Raw genomic sequence first — 19,388 nt, 5'->3', positions numbered from 1 at the left:
TGAACTTCCTCTTTCATCACCATAGGTTCTTGCTCATATGTCATTTCATGAAATTCTTCTGTGTCAGCCAATTCCTTCTGATATAGTGACTCTGTGTATTCAGTAGTATCTACATTTATATGTGGTGCTGGAGAAGAGTATTGAGGGTACCATGGACTGCTAGGAAAACAAACAGATTCATCCTAGAGAGCGTTAAACTGGGAAGCTCCCTGGAGGCAAGGATTCTGAGGCTCCGTCTAACATACTTTGGACATGTTGTAAGGAGGGATCGATCCTTGGAGAGGGACATCATGGTTGGGAGGATGGAGGGACAGCACAAGAGAGGAAGAGCTTCTAGGAGGTGGATTGATTCAATGACTGGGGTATTCGGGATGGGTGTGTCAGTGGCAGTGCTATTGGCACAGGACAGAGCAGAGTTTAGGGCTGCTGTACATAGGGTCACTATGAGTTGCAAGAGACTCAGCGACTCTATGGCACATAACAACAACTAACAGAAAAAAGTTGATGGCACAATGTTAAGTGCTGTAGTAAGTTAAAGGCTCATGGTTTGAGCCTACCCAGAGGCATTTCAAAAGACAAACCTGCTTATCTGCTTCTGAAAAGTCATACGCTTATGCATACTGCATTGAAACAGATGAGGGAGAGAATAGTTTAAAAGCGATATATGATAAGGTATTATGGTAATCACAGGAATCCAGAATTAAGGTTGCATAGTAGAGTGCATTAGGGGCGTGGGAGGGCGGGGGCTAGGGGATTGTATACCAGTGAAGATGTTTATCTTTTGCTTTTCAAAGTGAGGAGCAAACTGGAAGGTGTGTGTGTGTGTGTTAGAGAAAAAAGTGCAACAATGAATGAATGGAAATCCAAAATCTCTGTAATTATTCATTAAAATTAATAAAATAAAATTATAATAAAAAGAGTAAAGGAGAAGAGGTCTGGGGATGAGCTCAGAATGGGTCTGACACCCAGAGCTTGGGGAATGTGTACAGGAGATCCTCTGGGTGCATTCCTGCAAGTGAAATTGTGGGGCTTCTGGGAATCAAATTGTTTTCATGCTACTATTTATTGTCAAAACACTCACCAAGGTGTTTGTGCCAATTTATGCGCTCGAGAAAAGAATCCCTCCTACCCCTCATTCTAATTTCTACTTCGTAAATGGCAGACTTAAAGCTGTCTATCATTTGTGAAATGATCAAGCTACAATTTGTAGCTATGTCAGTGACAGTCTGACACAATTCTTGGGCTTAGAAGAACTTTAAGAGTGGCCCAAGAAACACTTCCTTCCTAACATTTACTGCACTGTTAAAGAACTGCTTTTCTTGATGCAATTTTCCATTAAACAAATGCTCTCCAAGGTAGGGCATTTCTCATTCAAGTCTTAGTCCTCGGCATTGACCATAATGCAAAGGACCCAGTCAGCTGTCCACAAACATCAAGGCCTGCAGGCAGGAAGAAGAAGTACTCACTCATTGAATGACTATTTGGCCTCTGTTAAATCACTACCACTAACACAAAGATTTAAAAAAAAAAATAAATAATCACTCTTAGATTAACCTTAATTGTATGCAACATATAACAGACTACAATACTCAAACGATTCACTTTTGTAGAGAAAACTCACCTAACTAACACAGTATGTAGATTCCTGGGGGGTGAGGCCCTAGCAGAAAGTGTAAATGTGTGATGAGAACCAAGTAAAGAGTCTGGGAGGCTCAGAAAAACACCAGGCGTGTGTTCAAGTGCTGTGGCTGCCCAGGCTTGCTGGCACTCATGGTTAGGCCATTGGCTACATTCATGTTGCTTTTGAGTAGGAATCTACTCATAGGTGACCCTCCTGGGGATTTTCAGAGGCTGTAAATTGCATAACAGGAGAGAGACTACCCATGTTTCTCCTACAGAGCACCTGGTAGATTCGAACGGTCTGCCTTAGGATTGGCAGCATGACTCCCTTACCATCTGGCCATCAGAGCCCTCCACCAGCGAGGTACCCCAACAAAGAGGCCTAGAGAGCTGCTTCTGAAACATCTCATTTATAAAAATACTTCCTAACGCATCAGAGAGCTGGACATGACTAAGGATGACAGAAGAATCGATGCCTATGAGTTGTGGTGCTGGAGAAGAGTTGAACATACCATGGACCACCAACAAAACAAACAGGTCCGTCTTGGAGAGGGTGAAACCAAGTTTCTCCTTCTAGGCTAGGATTGTGAAGCTCCGCCTCATTTACTTCGGGCATGTGTCCTTAGAGAAGGACCCCGGATGAGATGGATTGATACAGTAACTGGGGCAATGGGGGTAGGTGAGTTGGCATCAGTGAGACTGGCTCAGGATAGGGCAGGCTTCAGAGCTGCTGTACATAGTGTCACTAGGATTTGCAGGAGACTCAATGGAACATAAGAACAAGAGCAACAGCAATGTAGATCTATTCAGAAGCACAAGGAGTCACCACGAATTGTAATCAACTTGATGGAAAGTGACTGATTTCCAGAGAATTTGTAAAGCTTCTTGCTATTATGCACTAGCAGGAGATAAAAATGAATCTCTATCCTGAAAAGGTGACTTAGTACATAAAGAGTTACACCACTAACCCAAAGCCAAGTGGTTTGGATCCACCAGCGGCTCCATGGGAGAAAGGTGGACAGCCTCCTCCGGTGAAATTCACTGCCTCTGAAAACCCACTGGGAGGTCAGCTTTGAGCTGGTTCTGACTCGTTGGTACAGAACAACAGTATAACAACATTCAAAGAGGAGAAAACAGAGGCTACCGGGTGCACAGGCATAAGCACAGATAGAACTTGAATTCAAATCTCCTTTCCTTCTCCACAGAGAAATACGGCCTGAGGTACAGACACTGTGCTACCTTAGCTACTGTCATGAACGAGTCGCGTACAACACTGGGTGATTTTCCCACTGCTATGGGGTGAATGTAAAATTTTTTCTACATCCCTTTCTTTGGATAAACATTTGACAGGACAATGCATTATTTCCAAAACTGCACTGAGAGTGGAGAAGGTTCAGAAACCCCAGTAATGGATCAGTTCCTATTTAACTGCATGTCAATTGCATGTATCATCTACTGTCATGGAGGCGGTGCCAACTCCTAACTGACCTTCCAGCGGTTTTTAAGCAGCTGTACATTGCATGGGACGGCACTGCCTACTTTTTTCCCTCTGAGCAGATGATGGATTTGAAGGGCAGCCTTTGGGGTGGCAGCGCACCTCTTTATCCACTGAAGTTCCCTAAATCCTCCATACAAGAGGTCAAATGGGATTCAAAAGATGTGTTAACCCACGAATCAATTTGGCACGAAAAAAGAAAGGAGAAAAAGAAGGTACAAATTTTTACATGACACGAAAATCTTTTCAATGATTGCCAACATAGATGGCGACACTCAGGATGTTTACATTTTACATTACTACATTAGGTAATGCTAAAAATCTAAAATAAGAAATTATGTGGCAAACATATCACTCTGCTGTGTTTAAGGATAATCTACTTAATACTCTACTGAACTGCGGTGAAATTTATCCTTAGAGTTGGAAAAACACTGCTATCTGGTTTGGCTCTGGGGAACTCCCAAAGGTTTTTTTACAGATACTTTTATTTAAAAATCTGAGATGCACACATCTTTTCTTGAGGGGGGAAAAATCGACCCCTTCCTTTTTAATTTACATTTTTATTACCTTTCGTCTTCAAATCTTCATCAGGTTCATACATCTCAATTATCCGCATTGCTCTTTTCGTGTCATAAAATGGGAACAAAATTTCATTCAGTCGAGGATCTCGTTGATGCTATGATTAGGAAACAACTCGCGTTAGGTCGACATTCCTCACCCTCGAGTATTCACATCTTATTAATGGACACATTTCCTCACCCAAGAGTGATCTAAAATAGCATGTTTATAGTAAAAATAGGACTCTACTGTCTTTCTCTTCTCCTAAAATATACCTCAAAAAAATTCAAATTTGGCAAGATTCTATTTGGCTCCTTTCACGGAACCATAGAGGGAGAAAATAGTACATACTTTTTTTTTCCCCTTCAAAAGGCGAAGAATTAATAATATAGCCTTTGAATTGCCATCCTCCCATTAAAACATTTGGCATAAAAGTGTGAGGTCTAACTCTCTTTAAAAGTAAATAAAAAAGCAAAAGCGAAGGGCAAAAAAGCTACAAAATAGCTCAGGTAGGCAGTGTACTATTTAAGTGCCCAAATGAGACAAAAAATGAAAACAAAGACAAAATCTTAACACAGTGGATAGGCACGCATCGTATCAAGAATAGATTTCTCGGGCTCTCCAATCTTTTTTTCTTGTGTAAATAGTTTTCTTTTTAAAAATGCAATAATGAGAAGGATATTTACAACCTCTGAATAACAGAGAAATCTGTGTTGAAATATCAGTCATTCAGAGATGTCTTTGTGAAATCTGACTCCGTTCGCCCTGACGGCATTCTTTAGTCATGAACAACTGGGACATTCAAGAGGCTGACTGCGCCACCCTCCTCCGGGCGGCTCCTTGGTGCCCTTGCCATTACAGAAGACACCAAGAACGAGGCAATTCTGTCAGCCCAACTTCAGAGCAATGGTGACAAGTCCAGCTGATCATGCTACCATCGCGCACGCGCGCGTGTGTGTGTGTGTGTGTGTGTGTGTGTGTGTGTGCATGCTTGGGAGGGAGTGTGTCCGTAAAACTTCTTTTTGTCCACTATTGCAGGACCATGCAATGCGTCCCTGGACATCCACCAAAAAAAAAATCCCAACCAAACTCCAATGGTACAGTGGCAGAAAAGCAGATGCAAGCAAAATCTGGCCCATAAATAGGACGTTGGCAACAGCTCTTTACCCAAATATATGCACAGACTTTGAAAACCCTGGTAAGAAAGGTCTTTAAGCAGCAGGTGTTAAAAGTTCATATGAATTTCCCTTGTTTATCCACTCTGAAAAGCTAATCTGAATATGGGGCTACATAGTATGGGAACCTTTGGCCAACTTGATGTCATTTCCTGAACATGTAACTTTAGCCTTTTCTGGTCCCCACCATACTCCACCAAGTTAGGAACGTTAACCTCTATGAACCAGTATCTATTTATCCCAATGTAGCATGCTTCTGCAAAAATCTAAGAAATTATAGCTCACAAGAGCTCACGTCCATGCATAGGACAGAACAGAACAGATTTAAGGTATTAGTAACAGGCTTTGAGGCCATGGAGAACAAAAATTGTGGGATTATTTGGAGAAAGAAAAATGGTGAGGTGGACCATAGGATGCCAAGCAGGTGACGGTGTGCTGCACCTTGTCCAGGAAACGATGCCCCAACCAGCGCTAGAACTCTCAGATCCCAGAAATGACAATTCCCCGCTGAGAATGAGTTGTTTTGAAAACAACCGCCAAATTCTTTCTTGGCACATTCTTCCACTTGTTTGTAAATAATCTCATGAGAGCTGATGGATGTGAGATTAAGAAGATAAAGGCCATCTTTGAGGTGGGCCATTTCTCTTCTTTTTTTATTGAATGGAATCTTTTTCTCTAAGGATATGTTCATTGGTGAGTGCTTTGGGGATGATGAGGGAAATCCATATGAATTAAAAAGTGAGATAAAGAAGAGTGCAGTAAGAGTGGACAGAAGAGTCATGGTTCGAGAAAGGATAGGAAATCTGGGCTTTTTCACCTATTTTTTTATACACACACAAGTGCGTACTGAAGTGTGGTGTGTGGACTGGCAGCACCACCAGGGAGCTTCTTAGAAAGGCAGGTTCTCAGGTTTTGCCCCAGACCTGATGAGTCAGATCCTCTGAGGTGAAACCAACCCAAGGATGATTTGGACAACTGATTCAAGTGATGCTGATGTCCTCAAGCTTGAGAAGCTCTTCCCAGACATAGAATAAAGGTATGCACTTAACATATTTGCATATGAGTCAAAGAGTACCTAAAAAATGTCCTGCAAGGATTAAAGAAATTGAAAGAACTTGTTCTTGAAAACAATGTATTTGGATTTTGTAAATAAACTAGTAGAAATAAAAAAAATAAATGGAGAGAGAGAAAAAAGTTTGATGTTCTTTGTCGCTGTTGTGTACCATCGAGTGGAAACTGATCCACAGCTGACCCTCCAGTGGGTTTTCAGAGGCAGTTAATCACACAGGACGAGACTGTCTATCCTTCTCCCACAAGATGGGTGATGTGTCCCCCAAATCAAACCCATCACAATTTAGTAAAAGGGCATGATATTCCAGCCTGCAAGAGGCAGGCAAGCCAAATTTCAGAGTGGAGTACCACATAATCCCCTGTTCTAAGAAGAGCATTCACAGAGGTTAGGTACAAAGAACAGGCAATGTGAAATTGCATTTGCCTTTGTGTCCACTCCACAAGAAAACGGATTTTTTTTTTATTTTCCAAAAAGAATCATATTTCAAAAAGGAGCACAGTACAGTCTGGCTAATCCAAAGGCAAGGAAATGAATGGTAAAAGTTATGTTAGTCACAAAATGAGTTCTATGGGGGAAACAGAAGAATTAAAGTGATATCCTGGTAACCTGACTGAAAAACTCGGTGATAGGATGTAAACTCAATACACAACTTTCCTTATTTTAAAAAGAAAGTACCCTCTTATTCCTTATGAATGACTGCTGCTTCTTGCATGGCCTGATTCCAGCATGATTAAACTGTCCTGAAATTACCATTCTTCACAATCTATTCATAATGTGCTATGATCCATGCAGTCAAATTTGCCTTTGTACTGCAAGGAAAATGCCAGTGAACATCTTTCTTATCTTTTCTGTTTTCAGTCATATCCATCTGGCATCAGCAATGACACCTCTAGTTCCAGTTCTCTTCTGAATCATCCTTGGATTCCCAGCACTTCTCTGTCAATGAATTGTTCTAACTACACCTGAAATATCTTCAGCAAGATTTATGCATTGTGTGATAATGATATTGTTCAACAATGTTGCATTCTTTTGAATCATCCTTCTTTGGAATACACATGAACACAGATCTCTTCTGGTCCAATGACCGGGTAGCTGTCTTCCAAATTTCTTGGTCTGAATGAGTACCCCCACTGCCGTACTTATTTGTTGAAATGTTTCAACTGAAATTCTGTCAATTCCTGGAGACTTGTTTTTTGCGAACACCTTCAGTGATGCTTCAATTTCTTTCTAGTAGTCCTTGAACATATGCTACTTCCTGAAATTGACAAGTACCAGCCAACTCATTTTGGTACAGTGACACAGTGTATTCCTTCGATTTTCTTTTGATGCTTCCTGAGCCATTCCATAGAATCCTTTACTACTGAATTCAAGACTTTAAAAAATTTTTTTCTTTAGCTATTTTAGCTTATGAAATGTCAAGTATATCATTACCTTCTGGCTTTCTAACTCCAGTTCTTCACATGTTTTATTGTAATACTATGTCTTTTTCCCGAGCCACCCTTTGAAATACCCTGTTCGGTTCTCTGACTTCACTTTCTCCTTTTGTTTTAGCTTCTCCACATTCAAGATTACGTTTCACAGTTTCTTCTGATGCTCACTTTGTTTTTTTTCTTGCTTTCCTATTTTTTAATGATCTTTTGCTTTCATCACGTATGATATCAATATCAATGGCATCTCTTCTTGAGATGGTCCCTAAATACAGTTGAGAAATATTCAAAATAATTTTTTTCTCTCATAGACTTGCTTTTATTTTCTTAATTTTCAACTTGAACCTGCATATGAGAAACCAGTGGTCTGTTCTGCATTTTGCCTCTCATCTTTTTTGATTAGAGATACTGAACTTTTCCATTATTTCTTTCCACAGATGTAGTCGATATGACTCTTGTATTCTGGTGAAGTCCCTGAGTATAGTTACTGCTTACACTATCTGTGTTTTTCTTAAGGTCATTTGCAATGAATAAATCTTTGTTTCAACACTATTTTATCCTGAAATTTCCAACACTGTTTTTATAACTAGGATCATATTTTCTAACTACTGATACTTCTCCATCCCAATCACCAGTAATGACCAATGTACATTAATTACATAATTGATGAACACTGGACTGCAAAAGTTAGTAGAAATCTTCAATTTCTTCCTTCTTGACTTTAGTGGTTGTTTGCAAATTTGAACAATAGTTGTATTAATAGGCCACACTTTGGGTGGCAGTCAAGATATAGATATTGAAGAGGCAAGTCTAAGATTACTGTGAAAAATCAGTATGTGTTGATGGAAAATATAAGAAGGAAGTGCAGTTGGCCAATTGCTTCTCATATGGTTTTCTCTTCTGGAGATGCACTGAGAAAAATACCTTACCTAAGAAGTAAACAGGATTCTAAACTAGAAGGGAAATGGGAGGCAATGAAACTTCTGTGAATAAAAGTTTGTTTTTTATCCTACTATTTACTGCCTTTGAAAACCTGATGGAGGGTCAAGTATGGGTCAATTCCAATGCTGTTGACACCTACCATTGTTAAAAAAAGTGTTGGGTAAACACTTAACAGATTTTACGTATTTTAGGAATGAATCAAAGCAAGACAATATTGGTGATCTTATTTTTTAAAAAATATATTTTATATTCCCACCACTAGACCAATTGGCAGCATCAGTATGGATGGTGAAGAGATTGAGATTGTTCACAGCTTTAGTTTTCTTGGCTCCACAGTCAAGAGTCTCGGCACCAGTAGCCAGGAAATTAAAAGAGGTATTGCCATGGGAAAGTCTGCTGTTAAGGACCTCTCCAAAGTACTGAAGAGCAATGGTGTCTCTCTGGAGACTAAGGTGCTTCTGATACAGGCCATGGTTTTTGCTATCACTTGTCATGCATCAGAGAGTTGGACAATGACTAGGGAAGATAGAAGGAGAATTGATGCCTTTAAGCTGTGGTGCTGGAGAAGAGTATTGAGAGTACCATGGACTGTAAGGAAAACAAACAGATTCATCCTGGAGAGGGTTAAACCGGAAGGCTCCTTGGAGGCAAGGATTCTGAGGTTCCGTCTAACATACTTTGGACATGTTGTAAGGAGGGACCGGTCCTTGGAGAAGGACATCATGCTTGGGAGGGTGGAGGGACAGTGCAGGAGGGGAAGGCCCTCTATGAGGTGGATTGATTCAGTGACTGGGGTAATCGGGATGAGTGTATTGGAGACAGTGCGATTGGCACGGGACAGAGCAGAGTTTAGGGCTGTTGTACTCATAGGTCGCTATGAGTCGCAAGCTACTCGACGGCACATAACAACAACAACAACAACACAACAACAACAAAGATTAGAAGAGGTATGAGTTGGTAGGTCAATAAAGTCAACCACAAAGGTACAGACTTGGGGTAAGAGGCCATGAGGGAAGGGACTTTCCATGTGACTTCTGAACTGGATCTGGATGTGAGCCGCAGCGCAGTGTTAAGGTCTCTGTGATGCTCAACCAGTGGCTGGGTGCCAGCTTCAGCCCCCCTACCCTTTCTTAGGGCACCGATAAAGTGATGATGTGGTAGCTCTTCTTCTCGCCACTAAAGTGTCTTCTGTTTCAGTAAAGAGAAGGATTCTTGCCCATTTCAGTAAAATTAAGATTATCAATGATACAGGGAGAAGCTGAGGGAGTTAAAACCATTAAGAAGAAGAAAATAAAAAGCAGAGGAGGGGAAGCAGTTAAGGACAGAATGCAAGGCAATTTAACCTCTGAGTAACTGTGGCTTCAGCATGTGGATAATATCTGGGTAAAGATTATAAAGAGAGTATTTCCATGAATAGAAACTTATAGAGAAAAACAAAAGTAATCTTGAAATGCTTTCAAGCAAAATAAATATTGTATTGTACCAAAAGGAGGAGTTAAAAATAGAGGCATCTGTGCAGATATTGGAGCACCTTCTTGGTCTTCTATGCAATGTGGCTAGGCTCTACTTAGCAGAGCTGTTAAAGTGTAATCTTATGTATGTAACCTCCTGCATCTTCACAAAGAAAGAAAAGATTTTTGGCAAAATGGGCGTTGTCTCTATAAAATAGGGCAATATCTGGTGTCTACAGGAACGTGGCTTTTTTAACATTTTCTTTGTGTGTACTATGATGGCCACAGGAATTATTTTTAAACAAAAATAAAATTGCCCATCCTTCACTTAAACACCTCAAATTAGGAACGTTCTACACATATGAAAATTTACAAAAATGAATTTTTAGGAATATGGACTTTTCTTTCCTATTTCATAATAGCTTCAGTGGCCCTGATTGAAGAGAAAACATGGTGCTGGGTACGTGTAGAGGAAGGAGAGGTCCATTTTGGTTGTAACAAAAACTCCAATCTAGTTCTAAAGTATTTTTTTATTGTGCCCAGAGCAGACTTTGTCCATGAGTTTTGGTTGTTAAGTGAATCGTATTCTAAAATTAGCCCTGAGCTTGTTACAAAAAGTATAAAAAAAAATCTCATCTATAATGCAGCTGGCTTAATATAGGCTATATTTTCACCCAAGAATTCAATGTATTTTACTTTTTTATCAAAATATCCCACTCCAACCTACATTATTTCTCTTACATGCAATCTACTATAAAACAAAACAAACAAAAACAAAGCTTTCCAGTCCATGCAAAAGTATGAGGAATGGTTAGCAATGGAGGATTCCATAAGAGTACCATACCCAATCCATCCTCATCTAATGAGATCAACAGAAACAAACCCTTGAATATCATTTGGCAACAACATAGACACATTTAATGAAAGGAATTGTGAAATCCATACACACAGATCCAGAGGTACACAGCACAGCCGGACAACAACGCAAAGCAGTGTGCAAAGCCGAGGTGTGAGAAGCACACAGACCCGTCAGAACAGCAGTTGATTCTTGCACCTGGTAAAGCCATTCTGGAAAGATCAGCATGTGAGAAGCACAGCAAATGATGGCGTGTGACAAGCGCATGCAATGAGAACACTGGAGAGACAAGCCATCGCACACAGACTTTATGGAGTTAATGTATGAAAAAGCTTACTTCATTTAGAAAGCTCACTAATTGGTCTACCGTTAAATAATCAGTTTTGTCTCCATTGCTGAAAAGGAATTTATTAGAAAAAAGTAAGTTTTTGTATATGATGCTACAGCAGGTACGATTTACATGTTGACATTCGTTGACGATAACTTCTAAAACTTATTTTTCTAACCCTGAAGTAGTGGTGCTTTCTTAAAATGGCCAGAGACTGTCTATATGCAACGAAACAAAACAAAACAAAACGAAACAAAACAAAAACAACAAAAAATATAACCAAAACAAAACAAAAAAAATAACAAAGGAAAGAAAACTCTCCCACCAGCTGTCAGAAAAATTCAACTTTGGCATCATACAAATGTGTTATTTCAGACACAACATGTAAGTCATCCACTTAAAATAACTCGAATGAATGAACTTTTTCAACAAGATAATGACATTCCAAACTGAATCTAGTTAGTTCACATAATGGGTTAATATCTAAAAGAGCAGGTTAAAACCGTAAGGTCGTTAGCAAAGCCAAGGCAGGGGAGGCAGGGCGGGCCTTCCAGGTGCTTCCATTAATTTACATAAAAGTTTCTCAAAAGTCAGAGTAAACTTTTACACAGATTCACTAAGGGGTGAAAACATAAGCCCCACTAGCCTGTTTTCTAGCTACTCCTAACATGCTATGTTAAAATCTTATGACTAGGGAAAAAAAAGGGTGTTAAAAATCTTAAAAGACAATGATAACATTTACATGACATTTGGTCATAAACAGTACTTACATTTTCTTAAAAAGATCCTCTATATCTGTTCGAGGACAAATCTTCTGTGTCAATTCATAAAACTTTTCATAAGTAAAGGCCGCAGGCTCAATTTCATCATTCTGTAAAGAACAACAGAGTGGCATTAATCATAAAAAGAATTTTCACTTGAGAATTTACAAGGTCACGAAGCAAAGGATGAGAATCTCTTGGAATCTCAGGGCTTCCATCTTGGATGGAGCTATAGCTGATGGAAATTGGGGATTAACCTATTATCTTGGGCCACTGTCATGCCTCCCTAAATCCAAGCATGTATCTGTGAAGGTTCTAGTCAGTGTGCAGTCATGGATTGTGCTGGCAAACCCCCAGCTACAGCTGGGCTTGCTCTGAAGTTTTCCCCAAAGAATAAATAGAAACATTTCCTTCTTCTCTCCCTCAAGAATGTTCTGGCAGGTGCTGTCAAGTCAACTATGACTCACAGTGACCCTATGAACCTTGCCTGACCTCCGCTTTGCTCAAGCTCATTGATAGGAGTCACTGGGTGAATCCATCCTGTTGCAGGTCCTGACCTGACTTTTGGCCTTTTGGCCTTGAGTATAGAGGAGAGTGTGAAGACAGCACAGGAACAGGCAAGGTATTCCGCTTTTGTTCAAAGGTCGCTGTACGTTTTAGTTGACTTGCCAGCACTTATAAACAACAACAAAAAGGCAGTGAATAAATTAAGCGAATTTTCACTTACTTCACTTGGTGACTTTTCACAAGACCATATACAAGGGCTTATATTACTCTATACTGGTGGCCATAGAGTCGAAACAACTCAGAGCTGACCCTCCAGGGTGTTTTCAGGGCTGTCGATCTTATGAGAAGAGACTGCCCATCCTTCTCCCCTAGAGCCACTGCTGGATTCAAACTGCCTGCCTCTGGGTTGGAAGCACAACTCTTTTTGCCCACTAAGCCATCAGAGCTCTCTTAAAAGGCAACCACCTAAAAGGGTTTAAGGCAATCATTGAAAATGTTGCTTTGTCTATGGGAATTTCTATTTCAAACTGGTCTTATGGAAGCAGTTAACAGGTATAAACTTTTCTTGCAATCACTATGTCAACTTAAATTATTTAAATTCAAAGGGAAGTGAACACAAATGGCTCGCTTGGGAAGAAGTGCTTTATAAACACCTCAAAGCTACCTTGGGAAACAGAATTTATTAGTTACTTTTCATGCTGACTTTCTGCTTTCTTGAGAAGGGCTTAATGGGCTTCTTTAAAACAAGTTCTTAGAGCTGTAGCAGAGTAGCCTAGCTCTCAGTTCCTGCTCTCAAAGCAGGTGACAAAACACATGCACAAGTACACTACTTGACTTTTAAAATATTTACGATAAACTGTCCAGAAAAAGAAAAGAAGGATGGAAGGAAGGAGAGAGGGGAAAATGAACTATTCCTGCCTAAACTAAATTAATATGTGTTTGTATACATAATACAGTTCATTATTATTACATATAGGGATATGAATGAGCAAGATGGTTTTAGAAACACACTATTAAATTAGTGAATACCTTTCCACTGGGAAGACCTAACTCCTTGAGCGCCTGAAAGATGACCTTTTCTGTTTTCCCTGATGCAAATGTTCTCGTAATACTAGGGCAGAAAAGAAAGAAAAGAGATCACACATTACTGTCCTTCTAACTTTCTCCGATACCAAACTCCAAGCAACTGTAGGGATGAGAAGTAGTGAGAGAAGAAAACAAGAGGAAAAAAACCTGTTTTCATTTACTGTTATTTTTCAAAACTAATTTTCATTGACTTGGAACCAATCCACAGCTGACCGTCCAGTGTGTTTTCAGAGGCTGTAACTGGCACGGCCAGCAGAGCTCATGCAAAGTCAACTGCTGTCACCAGGGCTGGCATGCTAGTGAGGCAAATGAAGTCCAAGACAAGCATTTCCCCCAGGTGCTTGTGAAAACGAGGGGTGCCTGCCTGAGGATACACACTGTTGGACAAAACCACGGTGCGTTTGGTCCCATCCGGTTACTTTCTGGCAGTCCCTGGGTGGTGTTAAAGCGCAGCTTGTCTGCTAACAAAAATACCGGAGGAGGCTGGATGGCTCCTCCGCTGCTTCTGAAAGAGCAGCCACTGGAAGTCCCAGGGGGGCGGTTCCACCTTGACACTCATAGAGTCGCATAAGCAAGAATCCAGCAGACGCCAACTGGTGATGCCAGTAAGTTACCTTCTCAGGAAAAGGGAATCTGGCAGATGAGGTAGTAGCTTTAGGAAGAAACTTAACGGTTGACATCAGGTGAGCTCGAGAGAAAATGGTAGGCCCTTTTAGGAATTCGTTCATTCCTGGCCTGCTTTCATCCCAAATTTTACCCATACTAGTTATCACACACTATCAAGGCAAGGTGTCTCTCTCTCTCTCTCTCCCACCCTCCCTCCCTCTTGCCTTCTCTTCCCAAGCTAGACTGGAAAATTTGTAAGGAAGATAGACAAATAATCAAGCCTTTCTTTCAGTTGTGGTGTTGGAGAAGAGTATTGAATATCCCATGGACTTCCAAAAACCCCCCAACAAGTCAGTCGTGGAATAAGTATAACGAGGGTGTTCCTTAGAGGCAAGGATGATGAAACGTGGTCTTACGTACTCTGAGCCTGTTATCAGAAGAGGCCAGTCCTCGGAGAAAGACAATGAGCCCTAGATGTGGGATTCCAAATAGCAGTACTAGAGAAGAGCATCAGGTTGGTAAAGGAATAGCATTTTCACGAACACACTCACACACATTTATCTATATTTATACTGGTGATGATTAAAGAAGGAGGCACATTCCCTCCTGTAAATACACTGGTGACATCACAGTGAATGAAAGCTATTGAGGCCACCACTCTACGTCCAGGAAGTTAACTCCTCCATTGCTGAGCTGTGTCCAGGCCCCCAAGAGGAACCTTCTTCCACTTCCTGGTTAGAAGTCTAGATACTTTGCCAACTAAGAATTTAAACACAACAAAGGGCTTGGCGCTTGTCGGGGAAGCCTGGCTTTGTAATGTCTTCCCTGTGTGCACAGAAGATTCTTAACATCGCCCCTTGTCCAGCCTGCTCATTCTTCTCACTCAGGGTAAGTGGAAGGCACGCTCCTAATGGAAGCACTAACAGCCTGTTAATCTTGACAAGTGGGAGCAGTACCACTTCAACCACCGATTACAACTTCCCAAAATAGACTGGGAAGAAGTAGCTCCAGGTAAATGAATTATGAGGTGTTCCCTCCAAGTTTCACTGCTTCATACTACGTCCAAGGATAGCTCAGGAAACACATTTTTAAGAGTGTGGGGACTGTTGTATTCAAATATAAGAGACCCTATGAATTCTCTTTAGCTAATCTACAGAAAACAGAGCAGACCCATGAGTGACATCAACTGAGCTGGTTTGAGTCTTCAGTATGTTGTTGTTGTGATGTGCGGTTGAGGTGCCTGTGACTCTGGTCGCTTCTAGTATAGAAGGTGCTATCCCCCTATTTTCTCATTTTTCTAGAACTTAGGGAGTATTTAGACACTGAATTGAGATGACATACACCTTGTCTAACCTTTCCACTTAACGGAAAGTAACTATTGTGGGTGTCTCTTTTCCCCAGGCTCCCTGCCCCCATGTGTTACTGTGTGAGTTACAGGGTCCCATTAGGATCTAGGCTAGAGAGCCCTTAATCAGGAGGAAAAGTTGTCCATAGCAATCTCAAAGGTATCTCAGCTTAAAAGAGACTATGATACAATTTTATGTTCAAAGAGCTCAATTTGGTGCTTCATAGTTAACAAGTATTCAATGAGTCTTCATGGAATCAAACTAATCGCCATTCCTTCATCAAATACAGTGTTACAAATACCTTTAGGTCACTTCATCCTTGCCATCAAGTCAGAAACGACCCATAGCTAAGCCTCCAGCAGGTTTTCAGAGGCAGTTAAGCTCATAAGAGGAGACTGCCCGTCTTTCTTCCTCAGAGCGGCTGGTGAATTTGAACTGCATACCTTTGGGACTGAAGCATAGCTTCTAACTACGAGGCCACCAGAGGTCCCTCACCCTTGGGTAGTAGTATCCAGTATTACTAGCATCTTGGTGAAGTTCCATGTTCCAAGGATCTTGTAGGTGTCAAAGACAGTCATGATCCTGGAGGCTAAAAGAATACCAATCTATGTGTCTCTGCGGGACTGTCTATAATCCCTTGATGGTTTTCACACCATCCTCTAACACAGGCACAGAGCCCTCCTGTGGTGAAGATGAGTTACTGCCTGAAGAAACGGACTCTCCTTACTGGCAGACCTAGGAGTTGGGCAGCCACCATCACACCTGAGACTCCCATTCTTCTTAAACACAACTTCCCAACCTCTTCCAGCTATGACTCATGACCTCTGTTTGGCTACTCACTTCCCAAGCCATTGTTTTTTTCACTCCAGGTTACTGGAAGTGAGCGAGGCAGAAGCAATCAGTGACTTGTAAAACCTGGGTCTGAGTGAGCGGGTATGCTGAGGTTTCACATTTGAGAGACAGGAAGGCTGCTTATAATGATGTACACAAAAAGAAAACACAAGAGGGAGATGAGGGTTAGGATTCTCTTCATTTGTCATTCCTTCAACTTCCTGGATTTTGATTAGCATCCAACAGCAGGGTCATTTCTAAGTTTTGTGATGGCCGCTGCCAGATTCCGTTTAAGATTATACACACTAAGAGTTTCCCTTTTAAAAACCACAGGGTGACAGTGATGAATCATCATTTTGAAAATGTTTACTCTTCATATCCATTAAAATACTCAGACCATTTCCACCTAGCTGTTGGCGGTTCATCCACCAGGAGATTTATTTTGTCTTTTTTTTTTTTTTGGCTTCGGATCAGTTCTCCATCAACTCCAGCAAACTACCCCCAAGTAACAGACGCCTTGTGTCAAACACCTGTGAATATTGGCAGGCGACGGAGAGTTCCATGCCAGAAAGAGCTGCAGATCAGGCCAAGATATCTTAGTTACTCCTACGGAGAAGGCAATGATCATTTTAGATGCAAACATGGAGTGAGAAAAGGCTGTGGAGCATGGTTAACAATGGCCTGGTTGGTAGGACACACAGAAATGAACTTTGACTAGTGGTTCAAAGTGCTCAGATCAGAATCTGTGGGTTCCTACTTGATTAATTTCCCAAGTCTTTCCTGAGATGAAAAAGCAGGACAGGGAGGTATGTAAAAACAGACTTGACTTACATTTCTGTATACGATATTACTGTCTGTGCTCTGCAGTGGGCAAATTTACTATGCCTAGTGGCTGTGGCTGCTACGTGATTTCAAATCAGAATGGACTCACAGCTGACTCTCAAGAGGGTTTTCAGAGACAAAAGACTGCACAGAACAATGGCCATCTTTCTCACGCAGGGTGGTTGATGGATTCCAACTGTGTGCCTTTGGGTTGGCAGCACGACTCCTTACCATTAAGCCATCAGAGCGAGCTCTTTATCCCAACAGGATAGGTGAGTGTTAAAGAACGCACAAGGCCCACGGTCTTTCATTCCTGATTCCACCTCAAGTCAATCAGTGCACTCATCACTTTTACCACGGGCAGGGTGGGCAGGTAGTGATGGTTCCTAACAGTGTGTAGTGTAAGGTATAGTGTATTTAGACAGCAAGGAGCAAGAAGTCAAAGAAAGAGGCCCACTTGCTCCGGGAACCAGCAAAGTCTTGGAATGAGAATGCTCTGAGAAGAGGCATGAACTGTCTGTAGACCAGTCCATATGCCTCCATTTCAGCACATCATAAACGAGCCACTACAGAGCGGATTCCAGTGAATGGCAATTCCATGTGTGTGGAGTGAAACTGCTCCCATGAGGTGACCTCTCAGAAACAGACTGCAAGGGCCTGCCTCGGAGATGCCACTTGGTAAATCCAAACCATCAACCTTTGGGTCAAGAGTCGAACATTTTAACCATTTGTGCCACCCAAGGTGCTCCCTCCATACACCACAAACTTCTTAATTCTGAGCTCTAGTTGCTCAGCATAAATAGATGTAAAAAAATTTAAATACTATTTGAGAATTTTTTAAAAGACTTCATTTTAATGTTCTTTATTCTGCAGATAGTTAATGTTAATGATTCTGAGAAAAAAATTGCATCCTTCTTCTGCAAAAGAGAGTTCAACAGGTTGAACAGAGCATTTGGTAAATGACTTCAATATAAGCTTCCCAAACCACAAAAAGTTAAGCACTATCTAAGAAGTGCTTGTTAACTAACAAGGTCTCCCTGTGTCTACCACCCTCAGGGCAGACAAAGCATGAACCACACCAGGAAGGAGAAAGCCTTACCTTCTAACTGGAATTTTACCATTTGTGTTGGTCATGAATGCCAATTTCATCCAACTGAAACAGAAACAGCATTGTTTTAATGCCTCTTACCAGCAATAGCCTCAGTCTAGTTAAGAACTATGGGGGAAGGATTGTAAAACAATGAAAGAATCTTTTCTTTTACTTTTCCATAATTTTTGACTCATGTACTTATAACTTGTTAGTTAAATTTGTGTCTTCTAGGTTGCAACCCCCCCATGATACATCTTCAGGGATATGAACATGTACGGCTAAGCACAATTAATAACAGTGCATCTAAATTCCAAAATCAATCTCCATAATAGTCTATATGTTTCCTATTGCCAAAGGGGCCCTTTAGAGTAGTGAGAGAAGATCTTCACCCTGAAACCCACAGCGTCCCTTTTCAGCAGGAAGTAGCTAAGAGAATACGCCATCCCCTTTTCCTTATGACTCAGGGTGAAGTCTCTCTCAGGGAGGAGTGATAGGGAATGGCAAAGGACACACTGACAAAGGAGATTAGTCAGAACTGACTTTGACAAGCACTGTGGCAATTGGACAATTAAAACAGACACTCGGATGGCGGGGAAGAAGAACAAACTGGGGAGGAGGGTAGAGAGAATGGTGCAGCAAGGAAGGAATGAAAACCCAAAATCCCTGTAAATGTTCATTAAAACTAATAAAATTTAATAAAATAAAATAAAAGAACTATGAAAGACCACAAAAAAGTCATGCAACAGAGTATTTCTTCTGAACACCAGAGGCAATGACATACTCTCTAATAAACCTAGAATTTTCAAGCTTGGACAGCAAGATAAATGTAAATTTCACATAAACGCCAAATGAATTTTCAACAAATTGCTGTCACCTTGGGTAAGTTGGACGTCACTCTGAAAAAAAGCAAAATGTGGGTACAGCAAAAGCCAGCCTATGTAGAACACTTTGGGATTCTGGATATTGCAAGACCTGCTCTCTGAATTTAAAAAAGTACCTCTGGTCCCCACTGTAGGCTAATGAGGGAACACTGTACCAAGGGTCTGTGCCTCCCTTTCTACTCAGCAATGAAAGCTTCTGAACGTGCTCCTCTCGGACTCATTCCCCATTGTTCAGTCATGGCTGGAGCTCCATCAGTGCCCAGTCATGGCTGTAGGCATGTAAGTGTTCGTTCATCTGAAGACTCATCTGGGGGCCACCAACATCCCAATGGACTTGACTGAGTCCATTTCTAGCATCGTTTCCCATCAACCGCTCCTTCTTATATATGCTTTGGCTATGGATTCATCATGCACGCCCTGCTGAGGGGTCATGAAGAGACAGGTCCACACCTGGTCAGCTCGTTCTCCATGTTCAGGAGCATGGCAGGGGAGGGTCAGCAGGAAATTGCCTCCATATACACTTAATCTCCTAAT

The 19,388-nt window shown here is 41.2% G+C and overlaps 1 protein-coding gene across 3 annotated transcripts in view; it reads right to left on the bottom strand.

Moving 5' to 3' along the window:
• PLCB4 (phospholipase C, beta 4) overlaps positions 1–19,388 on the bottom strand; it is a 193,243-nt gene that overhangs the window by 97,637 nt on the left and 76,218 nt on the right. For all 3 annotated transcript variants that reach the window (XM_006894242.1, XM_006894241.1, XM_006894243.1), the window contains exons 6-10: positions 17,983–18,036; positions 13,222–13,303; positions 11,695–11,795; positions 10,934–10,991; positions 3,683–3,791 (exon numbers count right to left, since the gene is read on the bottom strand). In XM_006894242.1, the coding sequence (XP_006894304.1) occupies positions 3,683–3,791; positions 10,934–10,991; positions 11,695–11,795; positions 13,222–13,303; positions 17,983–18,036 (404 nt within the window). The remainder of the gene's footprint in view (positions 1–3,682; positions 3,792–10,933; positions 10,992–11,694; positions 11,796–13,221; positions 13,304–17,982; positions 18,037–19,388) is intronic.

This window comes from Elephantulus edwardii, unplaced genomic scaffold, assembly GCF_000299155.1.
Source record: "Elephantulus edwardii isolate Elephantulus edwardi_28Jun2011 unplaced genomic scaffold, EleEdw1.0 scaffold00138, whole genome shotgun sequence".
In the NCBI taxonomy this organism is placed as follows: domain Eukaryota; kingdom Metazoa; phylum Chordata; class Mammalia; order Macroscelidea; family Macroscelididae; genus Elephantulus; species Elephantulus edwardii.
Note: the sequence above shows the minus strand (reverse complement) of the source record. Positions and strands in the feature narration are given on the sequence as shown.